Source organism: Pleurodeles waltl, chromosome 2_2 (genome assembly GCF_031143425.1).
Source record: "Pleurodeles waltl isolate 20211129_DDA chromosome 2_2, aPleWal1.hap1.20221129, whole genome shotgun sequence".
Lineage (NCBI taxonomy): Eukaryota > Metazoa > Chordata > Amphibia > Caudata > Salamandridae > Pleurodeles > Pleurodeles waltl.
In genome coordinates this window covers 1,103,942,425-1,103,965,034 of record NC_090439.1, presented here as the reverse complement: position 1 = coordinate 1,103,965,034, position 22,610 = coordinate 1,103,942,425, and the positions used below count along the sequence as shown (strand labels likewise).

The following is a 22,610-nucleotide window of genomic DNA, read 5'->3' as shown; positions in this document are numbered from 1 at the left end:
CAGTACTGCCATTAAAATAATGTCAGGCTAAGAAATCTGTGTGCTCTCTGACTAAAACATCATAAAAGAATTTTGCATTTTGGGAAACAGCCACACTTAAGAGAGATTCTACGTGTTTCTTAGGGAGGGTTTAATGCTTGTGGTTCTTTCTGTATTTAAATCTACTCACTATTACTAATATGCCCGATTGCCAAAGCACATCTGTGCGTGTTTAATTTCTTAAAGGTACACGGAACTTCACATGTATTATGATTCTGCGTTTATGCTAATTCCCTTGATTACCTAATCTTTTTACCTTCTGTAATGTTTATTTGGATATTTGAATAAATTACCAAAATTGTGTTTATGGCCTCATGCCTTTTCTTTGATGTTACTGGCTAAAAATATGATGATATCATGATTTTCCCGAGACTTGACACCCTCTCCCCACCAATAACTTTGGGCATCAACGCATCCTTCAGTAAATATTAGTCCCTCCAATTAGCCAGTTATTGGAAAGTTATAGGTCCCACCCATAGTGCTCACACCATCTTCCCCAAATCTTGGAAATGGTACCATTTTCTCAGCCAGCAAGCACCAATCCACACTGGCACACCAGGTCCCAGATGTGGGAGGTGTGGCACGCGGCCAACATCACAAAAGTTAAGACTGTTTTGCAGGAATATGATTGCTCCGGGCACCCAAAGGAGTTGCCTTGGCTAGCACTGTCTAACATACTTCTACTTTCTCAGAAACGTGTTTAGTGACAGGTTCCCAGAAGGCAGAGAGTAGTGGGCACTGGCAAATAACATGCAGGGAGGTCTCCAACTGTCTACTGCATTCAATGTTCTTTAGAAGGCTCTGAATTGTGTACAGGTTTAATAAACACAGAGTCAATTTTTTAACTGAATCACTCTGAACCCAGTTCCAATAGTCACTTCTCTGGGATACTGTGGTGCTGTCTCCCATTGCTCATTATCCATAGTGCCAAAAGCGGATTTTCATTTAGGCCTCGCTTTTCCCAGTGAGTCGGACCTGCAAGAGTAGTTTTAAGAATCTTTGGTGTGCCAAGTAGGACTAAATCATCAGTCTGCAATAAAACCAGTAGGGAAAGATGTTTGGCTTTGGGATATCCACATTCAAGGAGGTGCGAGCTAGAGTTAGACCATTAATTTAAAAAAAAAAAAAAAAAAGTTGGAGCGACTTGACACACATCCTTAGTCATGTGAATCTTGCTCTTTAATTCTCCATAAAACTTTAATAAAAGACTCATGCTGTGCTCTTAGAATAGAGAATTTTAATAAAGTCTGTAAGAACTGGGTCAAGTCTCTATGAAACTAACTTGGAAGATCGAATATGATGAGAGATCAATATCAAATGCTGCCTTTAGGTCAGTGAACACGCTCAGTCCAGTCCATATGACGTCCACACCAGAGTACAAGTGAAACACAAAAGTCATGACTTTTATCGCCTTGAAAACTATGGCTGAATACCCATCATCCATCCGGCAAATCTAGTCACAGTTAGGTTGGCCCTACTGGCAAGTTCTTGATGACAAAAATGTGAATATTTGAGGCCTTAGTTCTTACAATTTTTCTAAAATACAGTCTTTCTCGTTGCTGTGCTAGAAGCCTCTTTGTATACCCCATCCTGTTTTACTACCCGACAGCTGCTTTTTATCTTTTGTTGAGTCTTTGTTTAATAAAAACTATGTTTCACATTTGCTTACCATAACAAGAAAAGAAAAAAAAAAAAAGACAGTTTAAGATTTTTCAGTTATGCAAACATCAACCCCCCTCCTCACAGACAACTAAGGTTTTCTTCCACTACATTAAAATATGGTAGCTTTGCAATCTGGACGTTAACCATGAGCAGATGTAGCCTAAGGTCCTTGTTGTGATCTCTGAAAAGAAAGCCACCAGAAGACCCTCACATGAGGTAGGTAAGACAAGAACAAATTCTTGTACCAGTGTATCCACCGGTGTATGCCACATTTATGTGTTCCTAGAGTATTGTGCAGGAGATTAAAGATTCAGAGGCTGAGACTCTCTGCAGAGTAGACCAATATAATTGGAGGAATTATAAATGATTGCATTTGCGCTTAAATTATTGAAGAAAAGCATGCATACAGGCGCAATTATTTTTATTTTTTTAAATGAGTCCGTCACCAATTCCGGAATTCAGTGGCTTTTCAGTCTTTATTTCACTTCACGCCTCTTTCTTCCACTGTCCTACATTTCCTGCCTTAATAGCATCAGTTTCCTTCCTTTGTCAATGTTTTGCTACCTTTGTCTTCCTCAAATTCTCTACCTTTCCAATCTTGGCCTCCCTTGCTAGGTGTCAAAGTCAAAAGCAAGTCCAGGTCCTCAAACATGAGTGCTGATGTCCGCAACCTGCAGCCACGGGAACAAGTGGAACACTGGATTGCACAGATGGCTAGTGCATTCAATGATAAATGAATAGGTATGTGCCTGACTATGAGGAAAGTCTCCTTTTGATACCCATCGAAGGCTACAGTTTGGGGCATTCTGTGTTCTTGATGATGGGTGGAAGGAGGTTCTGAACCTCTTGCAAGGCCTGAGGATAGGCCTATTCTCTGGGCAGGCAGGGTCTGATAGGCCCTGATGTAGAGTTTTGTCTTGGAAAAGATTAGCTGCTCTTACAGACTCTGGGCCTGGTGTTGGTGGTAGTTTGATCTAGGATAGTGCAGCCACCTATTGGAGTTTAGAGTGACACGAGATGTAGTCAATGTCTTCAAATGTTCTGCCACGAAAAGCTGCAAAATTGACCTGATCAGCTCCCACCATTTATACACAAAGAGAGACATCTGCCTACTCAGGAGTGAGAAAACCATGGGATTTGTAACTAATATACACTAACGCTTCTCATTCTATTTGACATTTTAATAAACAATATAGTAATTTAAATTGCAATTTAGGTAATTGTAGACGTATCAAATGCTAAAGTGTCTCACTTTCCTGTACATCATAATATTTGGTAACCCAAACCATGTTCTATTTTGTTGCATATTGATGTCTTCCCCAATCCAGAACCTATTCCACTTCACAATTAAATTGAATCTGTTGTTAAACTTGACTCGTTACATCTCCATAAGTGATAGTTTTTTATCTGTTTATTAGCCAAGCCTTCAAAAGGTTACAGTCAATGGAATGGATGAGTGAGCACAAAACTGTCTGCTGTTCTATGAACTCTGCCCAGTGCTACCTGTCGCCAGCAAGCTACTGGGAGGAGTTATGGACTATTGAATTTGGCAGTGGTGAATCTATGAACATCTTGTAGCCAAAGGAAGTGAAAGAACTCAGGCAGTTTACTCATTTTACCATCTGAGTAAGGATCAGGTCAGGAGACGTGCAGATTATTGCCACAGTCCCTCTCCCCTGACAGATGCCTGGTAGAAACAATATAGGCACAGAAGTTAGATTCCTTAAAAACGGAGTGTAAAGAAAATTGTGGAGCGTGAGATGTAGGACAAGCAGAAAAGGCCCTTGTGGTTGCCATGGAGCCCTTCTCTGAAATTTGAAGTGACTAACACCTGAATCACAACATTTGCTTTTCACAATCGATATAAAAAGTTGGAGTCTTAGGAGTCCAGTGGGGAGGCAAGACTTGGTGCAGTAGAATAGATAGTGATAAGGATGGAACGGAGAGAAAGGCGAATTGGAAATCTTTCTGACCACTCATGTCAACAATGCCTTGACTTAAACTTCATTTACCTTCAAGAATTCTGGTTGTGAGAGATCCGCATTTAGAAACGGAGGAGCTTGAAACAGAGCAAGTAACATTGTTTGCAAACCATGCAAAAGATGAACAACAGGCAGAGAAGAAGATAATCTTTTTTGCAGACTTTGAGAAGCTGAAATGTTCATGATCCAAGGAAGGTGAACTCTGGTTCAGGAGTGCAAGCATCTGTTTGCCCATGTGCTGCACCCAACGCATAGTTGGGAACCAAAGAATTTTTATTTAGTTGGACTGAGGCATAGCAGAACTACCTACACTTTTTTTTTGTTTTAATCAACCGTTGGCAAAGCCAATTAGACTTGCTTTACCAATGCTTGTTTACAGTCTGTACTTGCTCTGCCAACGCCTTTAGAATTGTGGTGCAAGCACTGGAAAATCTAATAGCAGAGGGCAACTATTTTGGATCGTCTGGGATCTCTCAGTTGCCCTATCTGACCAAACTCCTGGAACATGTGGTTTATAACCAACTTTCAGGGTACGTGGAGTGTCATAATCTTCTACACTTGAACCAGTATCCAGACCTATTTAACAGCTTTTTAGGTAAGCTTCGGATTTGCGCAGATTGTGATATTCCTGCTACTTTGCTACTTTTTTTTTTTTTAAATCTTCCACGGTTTTTAATTTGGTCAACAATTTGCTACATCTTAACCAATCAGAAATCGTTTGAGATCAGAGACACCTCCTTTACCTGGCTCCATAATTTTTAGTTAAGAGAGACCCTGGTTTCAATTGCTCCATTTGTGTCAGAAACAAACAATCTACAAATGTGGAATTCTTCAAGGTGCCAATGTTGGTCAGTATGTAAATGGTTCTCTTAGTCAGTCCTGGTTTCTCATTAATGAATTTATGCAGATGATGCACAACGTCTTTTAAAAGAATGTAGAGTCTCAAAAGCAGTGTGCCAGCACTCTGTCTACAATCAGTGGATTTATGATTGCAATGCTACTTCTTTTAATTTACCTCCCAAAGCAATTCAAAAATTGCAGATAGTCCAGAACTAATTAGTAAAAGTTGTGCTTAAAATAAAAAAAAAATCTAACTATATATATCATCTGCTGTGGTCACCCTACATTGATTACCTGTGAAGCAGTGAGTTCTCTTTAAATCCCTTTGGTTAGTACACAATACTTTTTTTTGATTGTCAGCCTTTCCCCCTTAACCAACGTTTTCAATTACATATTTGAAAACGACATCTAAATCCAGCTAATTTCTTCCTAGTGACTGGAGCAGAATTTGAGCATATCTGTATTGGAGGCCGGGCATTTTCGGTAGCTGCGACAAAAACGTAAATGCCCTTTCACCTTGAGGCGTATCATTGATCTTCTCAAGTTTAGGAAGACTTGGTAAACCTGATTATTTCCGTGTGTGCAAATGCTGGTTTAAACCTACTTCAGTTCACAACCTGGATGATATAGCACCAAGATGCCTTATGGTGAACATTCACGCTTAACAAATATCTAAAATAAATTATACTTACTAGATAGCAGTCATGCTGTAACATGGCGCACATCTTGGAAGCACGTAAAACATAAGTTCAAAATGGCAACTGCTGCTGCTGGAAGCAGCCATCGTGGAGACTTATTTCTATACTTCCAGGAAGGATGCCATGTTACAACTACAGTTTAACTGCCCGGGATGTCTCAGGCCGAGAATGGCGAGTGAAATGGCACAGTGGTACAGACCATGCAATTGTGACAGAATCTTTGGTGCTCTCCATAGTTTTTACATATCTTGTGCAGCATCTGTGCCTTCCACCCTTAGGTTCTGGCAGTTTTCCAGAACTTTGTAAAGATCAAGCATGCTGTTTTCAATGAGCCAGGTTTCTAATAAAAATAATATGCCTATGCGTTTTGTTGCAAGCTGTTTATACACGTGAGGTTGTGTTTTTTTTAATAGGCATGTAGTTCTGCCAGTGTGTGATGTTGACAGATGCGGTAGTAGATGTTGGTATACTCTTGCAGGTGTTTAGTGCATAAATGGTATGGGAACAGTTATGTTTGGGTCTATCAGACTTACTTCCATAGGGGGGGTGATGGTTATGCGATGTATCTGATTAATAGTGAGGTGGACAGAGTGAATGAGCTGATGAGCAGGGGTGACTGTTGGTAACAAGCACTGGCAAAGCCAATAGGTCTCGCCTATACAAGAGCTACTGGCTTTGGCAATGTTTTTTTGCCATGTAGTACACCAGTGTGGATGCTGTTCGGTTCAGCATGGCTAAAAGATAGTGGCATGGAGTGTCACAGAATGGAGTCTGGGAGTGAAGTATTGTAGAGAGGAGTAGAGGGAGTATAGTGTTGTAGAGTTATGGGGAGAAGAGTAGAATTCAATGGCAGAAAGTGTCTTGGAGTGCCATGGGGTGGTATAGGGTGGAGAAGCTTCAGGTGGACTGAGGTAGTGGGGTGGATAGGAGTAGAGTGGGGTGGATTGGAGTGGGATATTTAGACAGGACTGGGTTCAGTGGATTTGACTGGGTGGTTTTGAGTGGGGTGAATTGGAGTGTGGTGGATTAGACTGAAACTTGAGTGGGGTGGATTAGAGTAGAGAGGGTGGACTAGAGTTCGGTTGACTGGATTGAACTGGGGTGGGGTGGGTTTGGATTGCACTGAGGCGGGGTGCATTGAAGTAGGGTGAATTGGGCTGGAGTGGGGTGGACTGGAATGGAATAGAATGGGGTGAACTGTATTGGTTTGGGTAGGGTGGATTGGAGTGGGATGGATTTTTTGTAGTGGGGTAGAATGGGGTGGATTGGAGTGAACTGGAAGTGAGTAGAGTGGCTTAGACTATGGTGGGCTGGATTGGAGTGGACTTGATGGAGTGGGGTGGATTGGAGTGGGCTGGATTGCAATGAAATTGAGTGGGGTGGAATGGATTTGGGTGGGCTGGGTAAGGATTGGATTGGAGTGGGTTGGGTAAGGTGGATTAGAGTGGAATGGATTTTTTGTAATGGGGTGGAATGGACTGGAGTGAACTTGAAGTGAGTAGAGTGGATTGGATTTGAGTGAAGTGGACTGGGTAGATTGAAAGGAGTGGGGTGGATTAGATTAGTGTGGGTTGGGGTGGGATGGATTAAGATGGTAAGGAGTGGAGGGGACTGGGCAGAAGTGGGGTGGATTAAGGTGGGCTGTGTTGGACTGGAGTGAGGTGGGTTAAAGTGAATTGGAGTTGGATGGATTGGAGAGGGGTGGAGTGAACTGTGGTTCTGCGGATTGGAAGAGGTAGAGTGGGGTGAATTGAAGAAGAGTGGGGAAGATTGGATTAGAGTGGGGTGGACTGGAGTAGAGTGGGGTGAGGTGGATTTGAGTGGGGTGAGGTGGATTTGAGTGGGTGAATTGGATTGGGGTGTGGTAAAGTTGAATGGAGTTGGGTGGAGTGCATTGAGGTGGGGTGGATTGGTGTGGTGTGAGCTGGACTGAATTGAAATGGAGTGGGGTGGCCATGAATGAGGTGGGGTGGACTGGAGTTGGATTCTTTGGATTGGAGTGGGGTGGATTAGATGGTGTGGAGTGTTGTGGATTGGACTGGTGCGGATTACGGTGGTGTATTGGTATGGAGTGGGGTGGATTAAGGTGAATTGGATTGGATTGGGTAGGATTAAGGTGAATTGGATTGCAGTTGGATGAATTGGAGGGGTGTGTGGGTTGGAATCAGGTGGATTGGTTTAGACTGGGGTGGGGTGAGTTGTATTGGAATGTGATGGATTGGAGTGGGATGGGTTGGATTGTAGTGGGGTGGGCTGGACTGGAGTGGGTTTGATTGTGGTAGATTTAGATTAGGCTGGATTGGGGTCGACTGGTGTTAGGTGGATTGGAGTAGGGTGAACTGGGATGGAGTAGGTTAAAATGGGGTAGGCTAGGGTGGACTGGATTGTAGTAGACGGTCTGGAATGGAGAGGACTGGAGTGGGGCAAGGTGTTTTGGATTGGAGTGGAGCAGATTGTTTTGGATTGATGTGGGGCACCTTGGAGTGGAGCAGGTTGTTTTGGATTGGAGTGGGGCAGACTGTTTTGGATTGAAGTTGGGCAAATTGGACCGAGGCAGACCTTTTTTGTATTAGAGTGGAGCAGATTTTTTGGGTTAGCAGTAGAGCAGATTGTTTTTCATTGGAGTGGGGCACACTCATGGGCTGGAGTGGTGCAGATTGTTTTGGATTAGAGTGGGGGCAGATAGTTTTAGATTGGGGTATAGCAAACTGGAGTATGGTAGATTGTTGTGGATTAGATTTGAGAAGGACTGAAAGTTTTGTATTGGAGTGGGGGCAATCGTTTTGGATTGTACAGATTGGGACAGAGAGTGGGGAAGATTGTTTGGTACTGTAGTCGGGAAGATTTTGTGGACCGGAGTGGGGCAGACTGGAGTGGAGCAGAATGTTTTGGACCGGAGTGGGGAAGACTGTTTTGGACTGGAGTACGACACACTGTGTTCGATTGGAGTGGGTCAGACTGGAGGGTGACAGATTGGAGTGGGGCAGAATATTTTGGAAAGGAGTGAGGCAGATTATGTTGTATTGTAGTAGATAGGAGGGGTGTATATTGTTTTCCCATTGGCGTGGGGCAGATAGTTGTGGGTTGTGGTAGTGCAGATTGTTTTGGATTAGGGTGGGGAAGATTGTTGTGGATTAGAGTGGGGCAGATTGTTTTGGACTGAGGAACACTGGAGTGGGGTGGGTTGGGAGGACTGAAGTGTTGCGAACTGGAGTGGATTGGGGGGAATGTTTTGAATTGGAGTTGGGCGGAACGGAGTGGGGTAGACTGCCCAATTATGTTTTAAAGCATTATTTCGAAAATGACACAAGAAAATTATACAGAAGAAAAATAAACAATGTTGCTTTACAATATTTAGAACAAGATAAGTCATCTTTTGAGAACAGCACCCACGAACAATAACAAAAGAAAAAATGAAAAGTGAGAAAAGAAGACTCGTCAAAATAAAACAAAAAATTAACTGTAAAAAAACTTTGCAATTTTGTTTGTCCTGGTGAGCACGTTTTGCCAGTCACGTGTCTTCTGTTTGAAGGGTGGGGAAAAGCTAAAAAGAACAAAATAGTACCTCAATCACATCGGGAGCAGCAGACAGACACTGATTAAGTTGCATCGATCGGTGCTTGGTCCCTGCGCCACGGACAGGAACGCAAAGGATGAAATGCAAGCCATGACCAACTGTGAGGCTGTAAAGGAGAGTGTCACGCAATCCAACAAATGATAAGCGACGTTCAGGCTCCAAGCCCTTTTCTAACTACAACAGCATCTTGCAAGCTATCACAGGCTTGACCCTAAAAAGGGTTTGGCCCCTGCAAAACGGACAGGAACGTAAATGATGAAATACAAGCCATGACCAACTGTGAGGCTGAAAAGAAGAGTGCCAGGCAATCCAACATATGAAGGGCTCCGAACCCTTTTCTAACTACAACACTGTCCACAAGTGATACGCATGCGCTAGTCTGCATTCACTTCCTGCTCTTCTAGCTTTTTAGGGTCAAGCCTGCTTTGCATGCGCTCGCGCATGCGTATAGCAGGGAGACTCTTTAGTATTTAGAAAAGGGCTCCGAGCACTGTCAACTTCACGTCAGTGCTTTTTATTGGTTCGTGGGCTTCCCTAATTAAATCGGCTTGCTTTCATTAGTCAAAGGCACGCATAGGTCATGCCTTTTCCGGTGGCTAGCCCTCCTCGAGCGCAGCAACCAAGTACAGAAAACATGCGAGGCTCGCTGTTTTCCATCCGGCTGGTGGACTTTTTTTTTTTTTTTAACTAATTTACGAACCCGATCTCGCTTGGCAGAAGTCGAGCGCTTTACCTACTTGATTTCACTTTTTCGGGTTACGTGCATAAATGCACTTTTGCCCGATAGGTGAAAAGTCGGGTTAGGAGTTTACAACGCGATCAGCTCTAACACGAGCAAACGCGAGACCCGATGCATTGTAAATGCTTGTTCCAGTTCTGCTTTTGCCATCGCGTGGCGCTTGGTCGAAGTACTCCTTCCGGTCACCGACATCGGCTGCAGACCAGTATCCTGCCACCAACTACACACTCGCCAGGTACTTCTTTTTTTTTTTTTTTTAGCAATTCTGACCAGCCAGATGGCCATGCTGTTCAGTCTTACCCAGCCTCAAAGGACCTGTATCTTTTTTAAGTCAGTCTTCAACACAGGTCCTAGTGTGAGACGCCAACTTCATCCCCTTAGAATTTTGGGCTCTCGTTTTCTGTAAACAAGTTCTGTCACGGGCCACTGAATAGCGCAAGGGTTAAGAGAAGCCAGCGCCTCAACAGCTTCCTGCGCACCAAAGGCTTCTGTTTCTAGAAACCTGCTGCATGTCTCGCTCAAAACCGGCATGAGTATGTCGGCTGCCTCACCCTCGACTTTCCCTCACCTCACCCTCATGTCTTTGCTCTTTACCCTCCTCTCTCCCCCACCTCACCTTCCTCTCACTGGGAACTACTGTCTCTCCAACTCCCCCATGTGCTTCCACCTCCCCTCTCTACTCAACTTCTCTCTCTGCCCCACTGTCCTGCCTTCCAACTCACCCTCCTTTTCTCCACCTCGCTGTCCTCTCTTCCTCACTATCCTCCTCAATTGTCTCCTCCTCCTCCTCCCTGCCCCTCTCCCCATATCTCTCTTCTCTCTCAGGCAGAAGCTTGTGCTCCCTGCCACTCATGAAATATTCAATCTTTCTGCCTCCCCTGGAGGGGAAGGGCGAATGAGGATTATTACCCCCAGCTGTCCCCCCAGGAGGGCAGAAAGCCCACTACACACCAGTTAAACTAAAAAAAAACAAAAAAAAACAAAAAAAAAAAAAATTACAGACAGTAGGGGTGAGGGCTGCTCACCATAGTCATGGTCATGCCTCCACCCATAAAAAAAAAAATACATTAACAGTCTTTATACCACCGGGGGGCGATTACTCCCAATCTGACACTAATGAGATGTACAGGGGTGCGCGTTGCCTACCATGGGCATGGTCATGTGCTCACTCCAACAAAAGTGTCAGTCTTTCTGCCCACCCCTGGTGGGGTGGCGGCTAGGGAAGATTAGCCCGGATCTCCCCCACCCACCACCACTGGGCATGGCAGAAAGCCCACTAGACACCAGACACTGCAAATGCAGTGTTTTTTTAGAGGCGTGGCCCCTCCTCAGCATATGGGGCAAAATACCTAGTGTCAGGTGGACTTTCTACCCACGGGCTAGTGTGGGGCAACATCCCCAATTGGGACAAACCTCTTATCTGCCCCCCGCCCCCCCCCCCGGGGAGGGAGAAGATACTAAACCCCCTTCTGGGGCATAGGGATGCCTCGATGCCAGAGTAGGGCGCACCCTACCTTTGTTTGTTTTGCACCATTTACAATTCCCTGCGGTGCTCAGGTGCCGTGCTTGTACTTTAAGATTTTGCCTGACTTTGCCCTCGCTCTAAAGCGTGAGTAGCTCGTCTATTCCAGCTACTGAAGGTGCGTTCTGGGACTTGTAGTTCTGGTTTTGTAATGGGGTAAACACTAGTAAAAGTCACAGTACTAGGAAACTTGCGAGCTCTGCTAGCCTGCTTGTTTCAGTAACTCTTCGGCTGATGAGACAGGTGCACAGCTGGAACCCAGCAGTTGTTGCTGGGAGTATAAACCAACCTATTCTTTAAAATGTACTGTAATAACGCAAGTTCAGACGGGGCGGAACCCACCACTAATGTTAACTACAGCAACACCCCCTCCTTGCTGCAGATTGCAGCCCCGCCAGCCTTTTCCCCTTCACACCACCCGGATTCACCCAGTGAACTGCGCAGCTCACATCCCCAGGTGAAGTCCTAACAACGCACAATGCCTTCTGTGCCTTACATTTTATTAAATATTCCGAAAGTGGCGTAGTTCACAAGATTAGAAACAGGGGTTTTCATTAAATCGAAGAAAACAGAATATAAAACCTCTCCAAGATGGCCTCTTCATTTAGCCAAATGCGTTATCGCTCCATGAAGCTGTCAAAGGCGAGAAAGTGAAACAGAAACTCTTTTGGTCACATAAAAAAAAATAAAAAATAAAAAATACACTCTCCTTCCCCTTCGCTAGCTCGGCAACTTCTCGGTGGAAACAAAACACTGGTCTTCAGTACGCACAATAAAAGGCTCAAGTTACAGGGCCTGCCAGGCTGAAATACAGTGACTCGAAAGTGAAAGACTAGCAGCGAATACAAGGATGCACTGTTGCTTATCAAACCATTAAACAGATCAAGAGAACTGCTGATGGCAAAACTCCAGATCTGACCGAGAATTCAACAGCTGTTTAAAACCAAAGAAAGAAAAAAACTAATAGTATCAAATAAAGTGCGTCCCGAAGGAGCCCAGTTGTTGTTAATGGTGTTACGTGCTTTTTATACAGTGGTGCTCGAACAAATTTCAGAGAGGGGAGCTGCCATTAACGTTACATCACTGAAGTGAAAGGGACTGTGAATCATCCAAGCATCAGACATAAAACCAAGTGTAGCAAATGTGCCCAGAACATTCATCAGCATGGTAGTATGGGTGTGGTATGTACCCGGTGCTGCATTTTGGAGCTAAGGTGTGGTAGCGCAGTGTCATTTACAGACGTCACATTTTCCGTTGAAATGGCTGCTAAATTTATATAGACACACAGTTTTACTGGTAAAACTAGATAGCTCACATATGGCAAATATTTATCATGTATCCATCAACAACTAGTGTCATGGTTTGTTTTGATCCTACTAAAATCTTTGTTTCGATCACACTTAGAATTACAAAAAACTTGCTTGATTTGTGCTTTCCTGATTGCTGACATAATTTGAAATGTGTGTATATTTCATTTACTGGGGTATGTTTAAAATAAAATGACATCCAACAACCTTTCTATTCGTTTGGATTGTCACCTAGATTAATTTTTCAAAATCTTCTCACTTTGGAGTCAGAGAAATAAAAGTACCCTCCAGCTTCCAAATAATCAGCACTTAACCTGACATTTGAACTTTTTCTTTAAATATGCAGCAAATGTGACAAGATAAACAAAATTCAAAGGCATCCTTATTGCTCATTCACCTTCTGAACTCCAACATGATTATTTCTAGAGGTGCTGCAGCACCCCCGCAACTCAACTTCCAGCGCCCATGATTTTATATAGTGCTGTATGTCATGTGATTGAGGGATGCCACTGCATCAGAGCAGTATTAATGCACTTCACCCCAGACCCTTTCAGTAGGTAGGTAAAGAGGTAAGAATATATCTTGTAGAAATACACACACAATACACAGAGAGATTTAAAAATAACAAACATCCTAAAGTTAACTAAAGTATCAACAGGTTCCTTATCATACAAGTTTAAAAGGAAAGAACTGATCATATTAAAAACCTTTCGATAATAACTAAATAGTGTATATTAAATTATAGCACATTAATAGATAATTCAGAGAGAATGCATTTGTTCTTCGTCTCAGGAATTTAACTAGCATTTGCAATGCAATAGATCTCGTATTTTCTTGAGTTAGAGCTATTGGCATTGTAAATTCATAACTGGACCTTTCTTACAACTTAAATTGGTCAACCCTGCCTCATTATTTTGTCTTTTCCTGCCATATAATTCCAGTGGCCCCAGCGTTTAATTAAAGCACTTCCATTTACCTTCTTCCTCTATCTTAAAACATATACAATTATCATATAAACCTTTCTCAGAAATAAACTTTTGGCATTAAAGTGTAATGCTCAAAACACCATAACAGAAATATCATTTGGGATGGAATGGAGGGTGAAATGAAAGATGGAGTCAGGAATAAAGATGGAGAGAACAAGTGGCATAGTAACGGCATCATGGGCCCTGGAGTAAGAGAGGAAAATGGCTGACTGCAGTTTCGGTGGCAAAATAAAGCAGTAATTAGAGTTGATTGAGGTCCATAGGTCTCTGAGCTCCGGTGCCACTGAACCTGCTGCTCCATTGATAATTAGGCCTCAGGACAGAAAGCGGATGGGGCAGAAAAAAAGAAGCATAAGGAATACAACAGACAAAAGGAAAAAAGAGAAGGGGTCACAAAGAAATAAAAGAAAGACGGGAAAGAAAACAAGAAAATGAAAACACAACTAAAAAGAAATAGAGCAAACATGAGAAAGGAAAAAAAGGGAAGGAAGCTAGCGAACAAAATATAAAGAAGAAAAAATAATGAAAGAGAAAAATTAACATTAGAGAAAAACAGTGTGATGGTGAGAGAAACAAGCAGCAAAAGAACCAGGGCATGTATGTACTGATATTTCCCACAGACACAGAATGGGAAAACCACTGTCACACTTCGGGTCCCGACAAGTAACATGTGGCTTCCACATACAGACAGGAAAAAGAGGGATTTATAGCAAAACATGAATTGACAGATAAAGATAAGAAAAAACACCAGAGAAAGAAAGGAATCTAAAAAAAAAAAGAAAAAAGTGAAAGAACGCATACAGAGTCAAAGGAAAGAGCAAATAAAGAGAATGAAAGAAAGAAAGAAAAAACAGTGAAAGAATGAACACCTGATGAAGAAAAAAGAGAGGAACAAAACCAGGAAAGAAATAACCAGGTTTTTGTGAGTTTGAAAGAGGAGGTAGCAAGAGGATGAGGGAAATAAAAAAAAGGAGAGGAGTAGAAATGAACAATTGAAAGAAAGAGCAAAACTGTTAACGTGAATTTCGAGAGCTGGAAAGAGAAAAGTGGGTGAGAAAGAAAACATTGAGAGTAAACAGAGCAAAGGAAAGAAAGGAGTGATAGGTGAAACAGACCCTCCCAAATAAAGATGGCAGCTAAGAATAGATTTAATTGGCTTCCCCAGCTCCTCAAACAGAAGTCAGAGGGTGGAACAGCAGGGGGCACTGCAGAATAGCAGGAGGTGCATTAGCAGAGTTGTGTGTGAACCCCAATACAGCAATATTGCAGCACTTCAGATCAGGATTGGGGGTGTAGACACGAGCTGTGTCCTGGCCCAGTGCTGAAATAACAGAAAGGCAGCGGGTGAAGGATGAGAAACGAAGTGTCGTTTAATTCCTGGTATTGGAATAATGGGGCGCTGCAGGTTAGGGTTGAGGTGCACTGACATAGTTGAGTGTGGGCTGCAGTACTGGAATAACAGGCACACTAGGTCAGAAGTGATGTATGTTAATTGAGCTATGTGTGGAACCTAGTACTGGCGTGCCAGTGTTGCTGAGTGTTAGCCTGGAGGTGCCCTGGTGCAGCTGCAAGAGGGGCCCAGTATGGGAGTGGCATTGCCTCAGAACCACAGAAGGGAGGAGTCCTGAAGGGCGTGTGTGTGAGCCTTAGTACTGAGAAGAAATCTGCACTGAATGTTAGAACTGATTAATTCTGGTGAAGCTGTGGTGGTTCCCATCAACAGTGGCGTTGAATGTTAGACTTGAGATGCACTGGCTGAGCTGTGCTTTGCTCTTTTGGGTCCAGTATTGGCTTGGCAGTGGGACTGAATATTAGAATTGAGCTGCTCTAATGGAACGTATGTGAGCAGGGTCCCAGTATAGGAAAGGAAGTGACCTCGGAAGTGACCTCGCCAGGGTAGAACTGAGGTGCACTAATGGAGCTGCGCCCGAGGTCCTAGTACTGGAACAGCAGAGTGTACTGACTGTAAGAACTACGGTGCCCTGGCAGACAGCATGTGTGCAGTTCTGGCACGGGTACTACTAAAGGCTTGGAGTGTGTGAACTGAGGTGCACTCATGGAACTGCGCACAAGGTCCCAGTACTGGAACAGCAGTGTGTACTGACTGCAAGAACCAGGTTGCTCTGGCAGACAGTGTGTGTGGGGTTCTGGTACGGACACGGCTGAGGGGCTTGGAGTGTGTGAACTGAGGTGCACTGGTGGAGCTGCGAGTGGGATTTCACTATGGAGCAGAAGTGGGCACTGTCTCTAAGGAATGCAGAGCCCTGGTTGAGCTGTGTGAGGGGTCCAGACACTGGAACAGCAGTGGACAGTGAGTGCTTGGAAGGAGGTGCTTTGGCTGGTCTGCATGTGAGTAGCAGAGCTGAAAGAGCAGGGTCGCCATACAAAGGTTTCCTAGGTGACATTAGGTTACATCTGGGGGCGAGGCTTCTAGTTGGGGAAACATTCCTGTATGCTTGTTGGGACAAAAGTGGAGGTAGCAGGTTAATTTACACGACTGAATTACTTAATTAGGAAAGGTCAGACATCTGACTAAGAAAGCAGTAAAATGTCAAGCAGTCACAGTTTATACCAAAGTTCATTAAAAAAAAAAAAAAATGTGTGGAGTGCAGATAACACTGCTAATTTTGTTGCAGACCCTGGTGTAAGAAGCCCTGGGCGGCTAGTCTATAAGCAACTACAAGCCATTCTCTCTTGCTTTGAGCACCAGGGACCACAGGCAGGCAGACTGAATGTGACCAAGATAACTGCCCGATTTATAGCCTTATTTACAGCTAAGCTCAGAAACTGAGGTGCTCTGGCAGACATCATGTGTGGTATTCTGGCACGGGTACAGCTGAGGGCTTGGGTTGTGTGAACTGAGGTGCACAGATGGAGCTGCGCCCAAGGTCCTAGTACTGGAGCAGCAGAGTGTACTGACTGGAAGAACTGAGGTGCTCTGGCAGACAGCATGTGTGGGGTTCCTGGCACGGCTGAGGGCTTGGGTTGTGTGAACTGCTGTGCACTGATGGAGCTGCGCCAGAGGTCCCAGTACTGGAGCAGCAGAGTGTACTGACTGTGAGAACTGAGGTGCTCTGGTAGACAGCGTGTGTGTGTTTCCAGGCACTGTCACGGCTGATGGCTTAGAGTGTGTGAACTGCGGTACACTAAAAATGTGACCAAGATAGCAGCCTGATCTATAGCCTTATTTACAGCTAAGCTCAGAGGAAGAATGCTCTGCAAATCAAAAGGGAAGCTTCCCTGGACAGGAGCATGAAACAAAGTTAAAAAAAAATAAAGGTCCCCTACAGACCAGATAAACAAGACAAAGCATAATCATACAGTAGTTGGTCCCTGCTCCCAGACACAAGAAGGAGGGACAAAGAGGCATGACTGACAAGTAACAAGCAAGGATTTTTTAATGACACTGAAACAAACAAATTAAATAGCTGGAATCCTACAGAAGAAGTATACAAGAGGTGGTACTCTTACGCTCACTCTAAAAATAGCACCTAATCATATTAGAAACATGTCCTTAATCACCAGGGGGCACTCCTTTACAAATATGCACAAATTTCTGTGTTAGTAGATTTTCTGGAACAACCTTAATTTGGTTCACTCTTTAGGTAAAGCTTTTCACACAAATGCCAACCTATCCTCATTTCCGAACCAGCCCGAACTGTTGCAAAGTGGAACATGTTCTGCCAATCATAAACATATTTTGTTATTTGTGCGGATTCTATATTTGTTCACAAATGATACTCATCTGATTGTGCAATCATCAAACACCTCACTCTGCAGTCAACCTGGCCCCACACCTGCTAGAAGTCGAGCTAAGAATGGAGCGCAATTTCCTTAAACATAATGCTAGAATGACAGGGCTCCTGCTGGCCGCTGACACCATTGAACAATGTCAAAACAATCTTTTGTCTATGACTCTCCAGAAAGCAAAGTCAAACCATTAAGAGTCATGGTGGACCATTCTCTCTTTTCAAGCGAAGATCAATGCTGTTCCATTCAATTCCCAGAGACGTTTAGGAAAAATTCTCCCATATCAGCCTCACGCTCGGGTAGTTTTAGCTTGCATTTTGTGAATGACCAAGCACTGTCACATCCTCTATCTGGCTTTGTCAGAATTCTCACATGGCCAACTCCGGAGGATTCAAAACTTTGCCGCCTGGCTAGTAAACAACCAACACAAGTTCAACAACTTAACCCAGGCAAGAATACATCTTCACTGGATTCTGGTCAAATAAAGAAATCTCTTCAAATTCTCTGCCTTACGGACAGAGTCTTCTATAATGCAAAAAGTCACCTGGTTACCAATTCTGCAATTCTATGAGAAATTTGTACTCATGTTCTCCATCCGGATATGTGACCTCTCTCTCTGTTTATTCAGCCCCAAACTTTGGAATAATCTCTCACTGCACACCAACAGTATACAATCTTACCTAGCCTCCAAAAAGCGTGTGAAAAGGTGTCTATGTTGATGAACCAATAGTTAATAGAACGAATCAATCAATAACTCCAACAATGTCCTTTATACAAGTGTTTTAATGGCAACCACCTTCTTCGAAAACAATAAGAGCAAGTAATTGTTGATGCTAATAAAGAGCAAACACAGCCTGGGAGCAATGAATCACCATAAATTAAAGAGAAGTTTAGAGAAGATAGAAGATTGTGTACATTAAGTGGCCTTTACACATCAATTATACTGTTACACTTCAGGTCACGTGTCTACAAGTGTATTATAATTCACATATTTACAGTTTAAGGGTGCAACACTGAAGAGGACTGGTTGGAACGGCTGCATGTCTACATACAACATGTGAGAATGTACAAATTACTTTCTTTGCCCTAAAGAAATCTCGCTGCAAAAGACAACAATGACCCTAGGTACTAAAATCGTGGCATTGAGGGCTCAGGTGGTGGGTCACTAAAAATGGGTGGGATTGTGAGCTGAGGAGTTGGACAGGCATCATTTTAATTGGTGATCTAGTATCAATATATTGCAATGTACTGTATTTCTATGCTTCTTCTTGCCTCATTGTGGCCTCCAAAGCACACTGAGTACAGATAGCACGCAACACTATAGCGAAGTGTGTGTTTGAAATACTGTTGGATGTGTTGTGATCCTGTGTGGGATGTTTTTGTGTTGTATGTGGGTGACTACAGAAGTGCTATTATCTTAGCTTTTATTATAGAAATACTTGCTTACAAAGAAGTACGCTGACATAATCATGATTCTTAACCCAGGACTGATTAGGTTATAGGTGTTACTGAGGACGTACATTACACCATAAAGGCTTCGTTCAACTCATCACACATCCATGTCACAGCCACACTTAAATGTAGCCACCCAAATAGTGACTGATATTCTTTTAAACCAGCATCTCCCAAACTGCGGGAAACAAGTCGATTTTTGGGAGGGTCGCGGTAGTCAAAGCAATAAATAAAGACGTCTTTAAATTCAGTATTTATCTTGTCACGATAGCTGCGTTTCAAAGACAGTGATCGAGTGTTGGGCTCTGTCTTCTGACAAATTGCTGCTATTTTTTTTATTTTTTTAAAACATGGGGATTGGTCTTTACAACTCCTCACTTTCCATTCAGAGAAAGAAAAGTGAATTGAATTATGTGACAATCTTTCTAGGGTACAAATGTGTGAAATAAGAAGTATGTAATACAACAAAACGTAACTAATTGAACTGTGCGCATTATGTTAGGAAAACAAAAATGAAGCACATCTTTTTTGTAATTCTGAAGTGTTATGGAAACTAAGATTTTAATTGAACCAAAACAAATCAAGACAATTTACTTGGTGATGCACAAATGATAAATATTCACTGAAACCCTATAACCACACCTTATCATTTTTGTGCAACATAAATTTATCAGTATAACTGTATGTCTGTGCAAATTAAGGGGCCATTTGAAAGGAAAGTGTGCTGTCTGTAAAGGACACATAATGCTTTATGTACTTTCAAAAATATCCCGTGTTATGTCCACTAAAGCTTAGTGGGTCCCAAAAGTATGTTGCTCTAAAAATTGGGTTGTGGTCCTATAAAGTTTGAGAACCACTGCTTTAGACAGTGTTTCCTGTGCTGCATTTTTGGTTTGCAAATTGTTCAGAGAACAAATAAATGCAATTCAATACAAAACTTTGAAATAAAAACAATACAAATTCAAAACGGTTAACTTTAGAGTCTCTATCCCTCGTTCGGAAACGGATTGCATGTGGCACCTATGAAAACACTGGCTTCGGGCCAATCTGCGTGCCCGCTAACGAAGCCTGAATTCAATGGACTCCGAACGCTGGCAAAGTATGATCATTTGATCTAAAAATACTCATCAACACATCCTCTTAAAATGTGCATTTATTAAACAAAAATCACAGCCATCCCACGAAAACACTGAATTTCCTTAAAGTAGCTAAGCTTAAATATTAAACTAAAAAAAAAAAAGCTTTATTTTTTTCACACCTGTCAATATTAGAAAATCGGGGGACATTTCTGCTCCAAAAACAAAATACACCCCAAACTCTCCAGATAAATGAATTTTGCACAAACCATGTTTAGTGCTTTCATTATTAGAAGACAGAGGCTCTTCCCAAAGAGGGACTGATAACAGATATAATTCTTCAAACCACAGCCTTTTTTCGCTCGTCATTGTGGCGCATATGCAACAGGTTTTAATATAACTGACTACAGCTCCCAGAATGCCTTGCTGTTTGGCTGAAAGCTCAAATCTTAAACCAGAGTACCGCAGAGATGCTATGTAAAACGAGGGGTGCGTGAGGACCGACAGGCTGCCAACTCTGCCTTTAGAAGGTGTAACACTAAACTTTTGCTTTCACTTTCAAAGTAATGATAGAGCCAAGTACCACATAAAATGTGTTCTTATCCGAAGAGGGGGCGCAGGGGCCGGTGGCGCCCCACGGGGGCTGCTGCTGCCCCGAGGGAGCCCCAACACCCCCGGACGGGGCACCTGTCAGGGTAGGGGGCGTTCCTCCCTGGACATGCGCAGCAAGCCCTGTGGAGGTCCGCTGCCGGTCAGCCACACCCGGGGGCTGCGGAGGGAGACTTACCGGGCCCGGTTGCTGGCGGCGGGCGCGAGTCCCCCCGGATCCCACGGGAGCCCCCGCTGACAGCTGACTGCGCTCCGCCGCCGGGACACTTCCTGGTGGAGGCGCGAGCGGCAGGATCCCGGCGTGTCAGGGGGCACGCGCTGCGGCATGACACGGATTACGTGGCACGTGCCGCGGCCATGGCAGAACCTGCCCCTTTGCTCTCAGTGCATCTAATTTATGTGTTCTTTACTGGTGATCGCGTTAGTAAGCAATAGCACGTAGCTTACGCTTTTGTACGGTGAACACGTTTCAAGAAAGCGTAAAAACAGACCCCGTAGGATATTGAGATAATAAGCACTTGCAATCACATTTTAGAAATCCTAGCGAGTATTGATTAGCGTAAACTCAAATGGACGCGTCATATAACACATGATCCTCTGCAATCAACTTTCCCAACTTTTTGTATCATTGCATATATTTTCTCAAATGGTGCTAGCATATAAAGGATATATTCATGCGGTCACAGAATAGCGGTGTGTGTAACCATCGAAAGAGGTCAGGTTGAGGAGCATTGGTAGCACAGTGCCTTTACATTTTGTAAGTGTATGTCAAGAATGACAGGTGTGTGTGTGTGTGTGTATGTATATGTATATATATATATATATATATATATATATATATATATAGAGAGAGAGAGAGAGAGAGAGAGAGAGAGAGAGAGAGAGAGAGAATCTGTAGGTCAGAAGCAAAGAGAAGTGGGAGACCTGGGTTTGCACATTTAACGTACAGGTGAGGATTGAGAAGCAAGGCCAGAGCTTTCTGTGCAGGGCCGGGCCGGGAACCCAAAGCAGCCCGGGGATTTTTTTTCAGAGCAGCCCCTCATAGGGCACACAACAAACTAGCCTGATCACTACATTGGGTCTGGAGGCCACCGCTCCCAAACAAAAAGGCAAAAATGGTACATTCTACAACACCCTTTTCATTATATATTCAATTGTATTAGTTTTTAAAGTATAGTAAATTATGACCTTACAGAGCCCCAGGATACCACAACCTTTATTGGCGCTCTTCAATGATTCCCTCACCATCGCCCTCTAACACCTCTCCATGGTATTAAAAAGTGGACAACCCAATACGCCCACATAGGCTTAGGTATGAGTGAGAAAGTGTAAAGGTGCCTATGAGGGACTTATTCAAACCAAAAAATAAGATGTTTTTCAAAAATAATTTCAGGATGTTCAAATAGAAGTAACAGCTCTGTAGATTCAAACAAAAAAAAACTTTGAATGTGATCCAATCACAAAAAACAAAACTGCTGGTGTAAAACCACAAAGGATATTTTTTATATATTATATACAATAAAACAAAATAGATTAATCATCAAGCAAGAAGTTTCCAAGGAGACCGAAATAACAGTTGCTGTTACGGAACCACTGCAAAACTATTTCCATCAATTTTGTTGATAGTCCATTCACCTATGTAACAAAAACCCACTCTTATTGAGAGTACACAGAAATTATTCCTATCATGATTGTCCAGGGTTCCTCTTTAGGCGAATTATGAACGAGTTGGGTAATACATTGACTCAACCAATTTGATGAATGGTAGCAAATGATCAGACTTTCCCTATTTTTAATATTTCATCTCTTACACCTTCTGAAGTTGAATATTCTGTGCATGCCTCATGGCTCTCCTTTGTCCCGAAACATAGAAATTATTTTTTTCAAACTAAAGTTGAAATATATCAATTTTTTAGAACTGTCCACTGTAGGAAGTTGGCTCTGTATGTGCTATTTCAAAGTAAGGAATAGCATGCACAGAGTCCAAGGGTTCCCCTTAGAGGTAAAATAGTGGTAAAAAGAGATAATACTAATGCTCTATTTTGTGGTAGTGTGGTCGAGCAGTAGGCTTATCCAAGGAGTAGTGTTAAGCATTTGTTGTACATACACATAGACAATAAATGAGGTACACACACTCAGAGACAAATCCAGCCAATAGGTTTTGTTATAGAAAAATATCTTTTCTTAGTTCATTTTAAGAACCACAGGTTCAAATTTAACATGTAATATCTTGTTTGAAAGGTATTGCAGGTAAGTACATTAGGAACTTTGAATCATTTCAATTGCATGTATACTTTTCAAGTTATTCACAAATAGCTACTTTAAAAGTGGACACAGTGCAATTTTCACAGTTCCTGGGGGAGGTAAGTTT

The 22,610-nt window shown here is 42.9% G+C and overlaps 1 protein-coding gene across 1 annotated transcript in view; it reads right to left on the bottom strand.

The window, feature by feature from the left end:
• LOC138282888 (ubiquitin carboxyl-terminal hydrolase CYLD-like) overlaps nucleotides 1-20,672 on the bottom strand; it is a 284,328-nt gene extending 263,656 nt beyond the window's left edge. The window contains exon 1 of the mRNA XM_069220892.1: nucleotides 20,418-20,672. Within this exon, the coding sequence (XP_069076993.1) occupies nucleotides 20,418-20,566 (149 nt within the window). The 5' untranslated portion in view covers nucleotides 20,567-20,672. The remainder of the gene's footprint in view (nucleotides 1-20,417) is intronic.
• Between the last annotated feature and the right edge of the window lie 1,938 nt (nucleotides 20,673-22,610).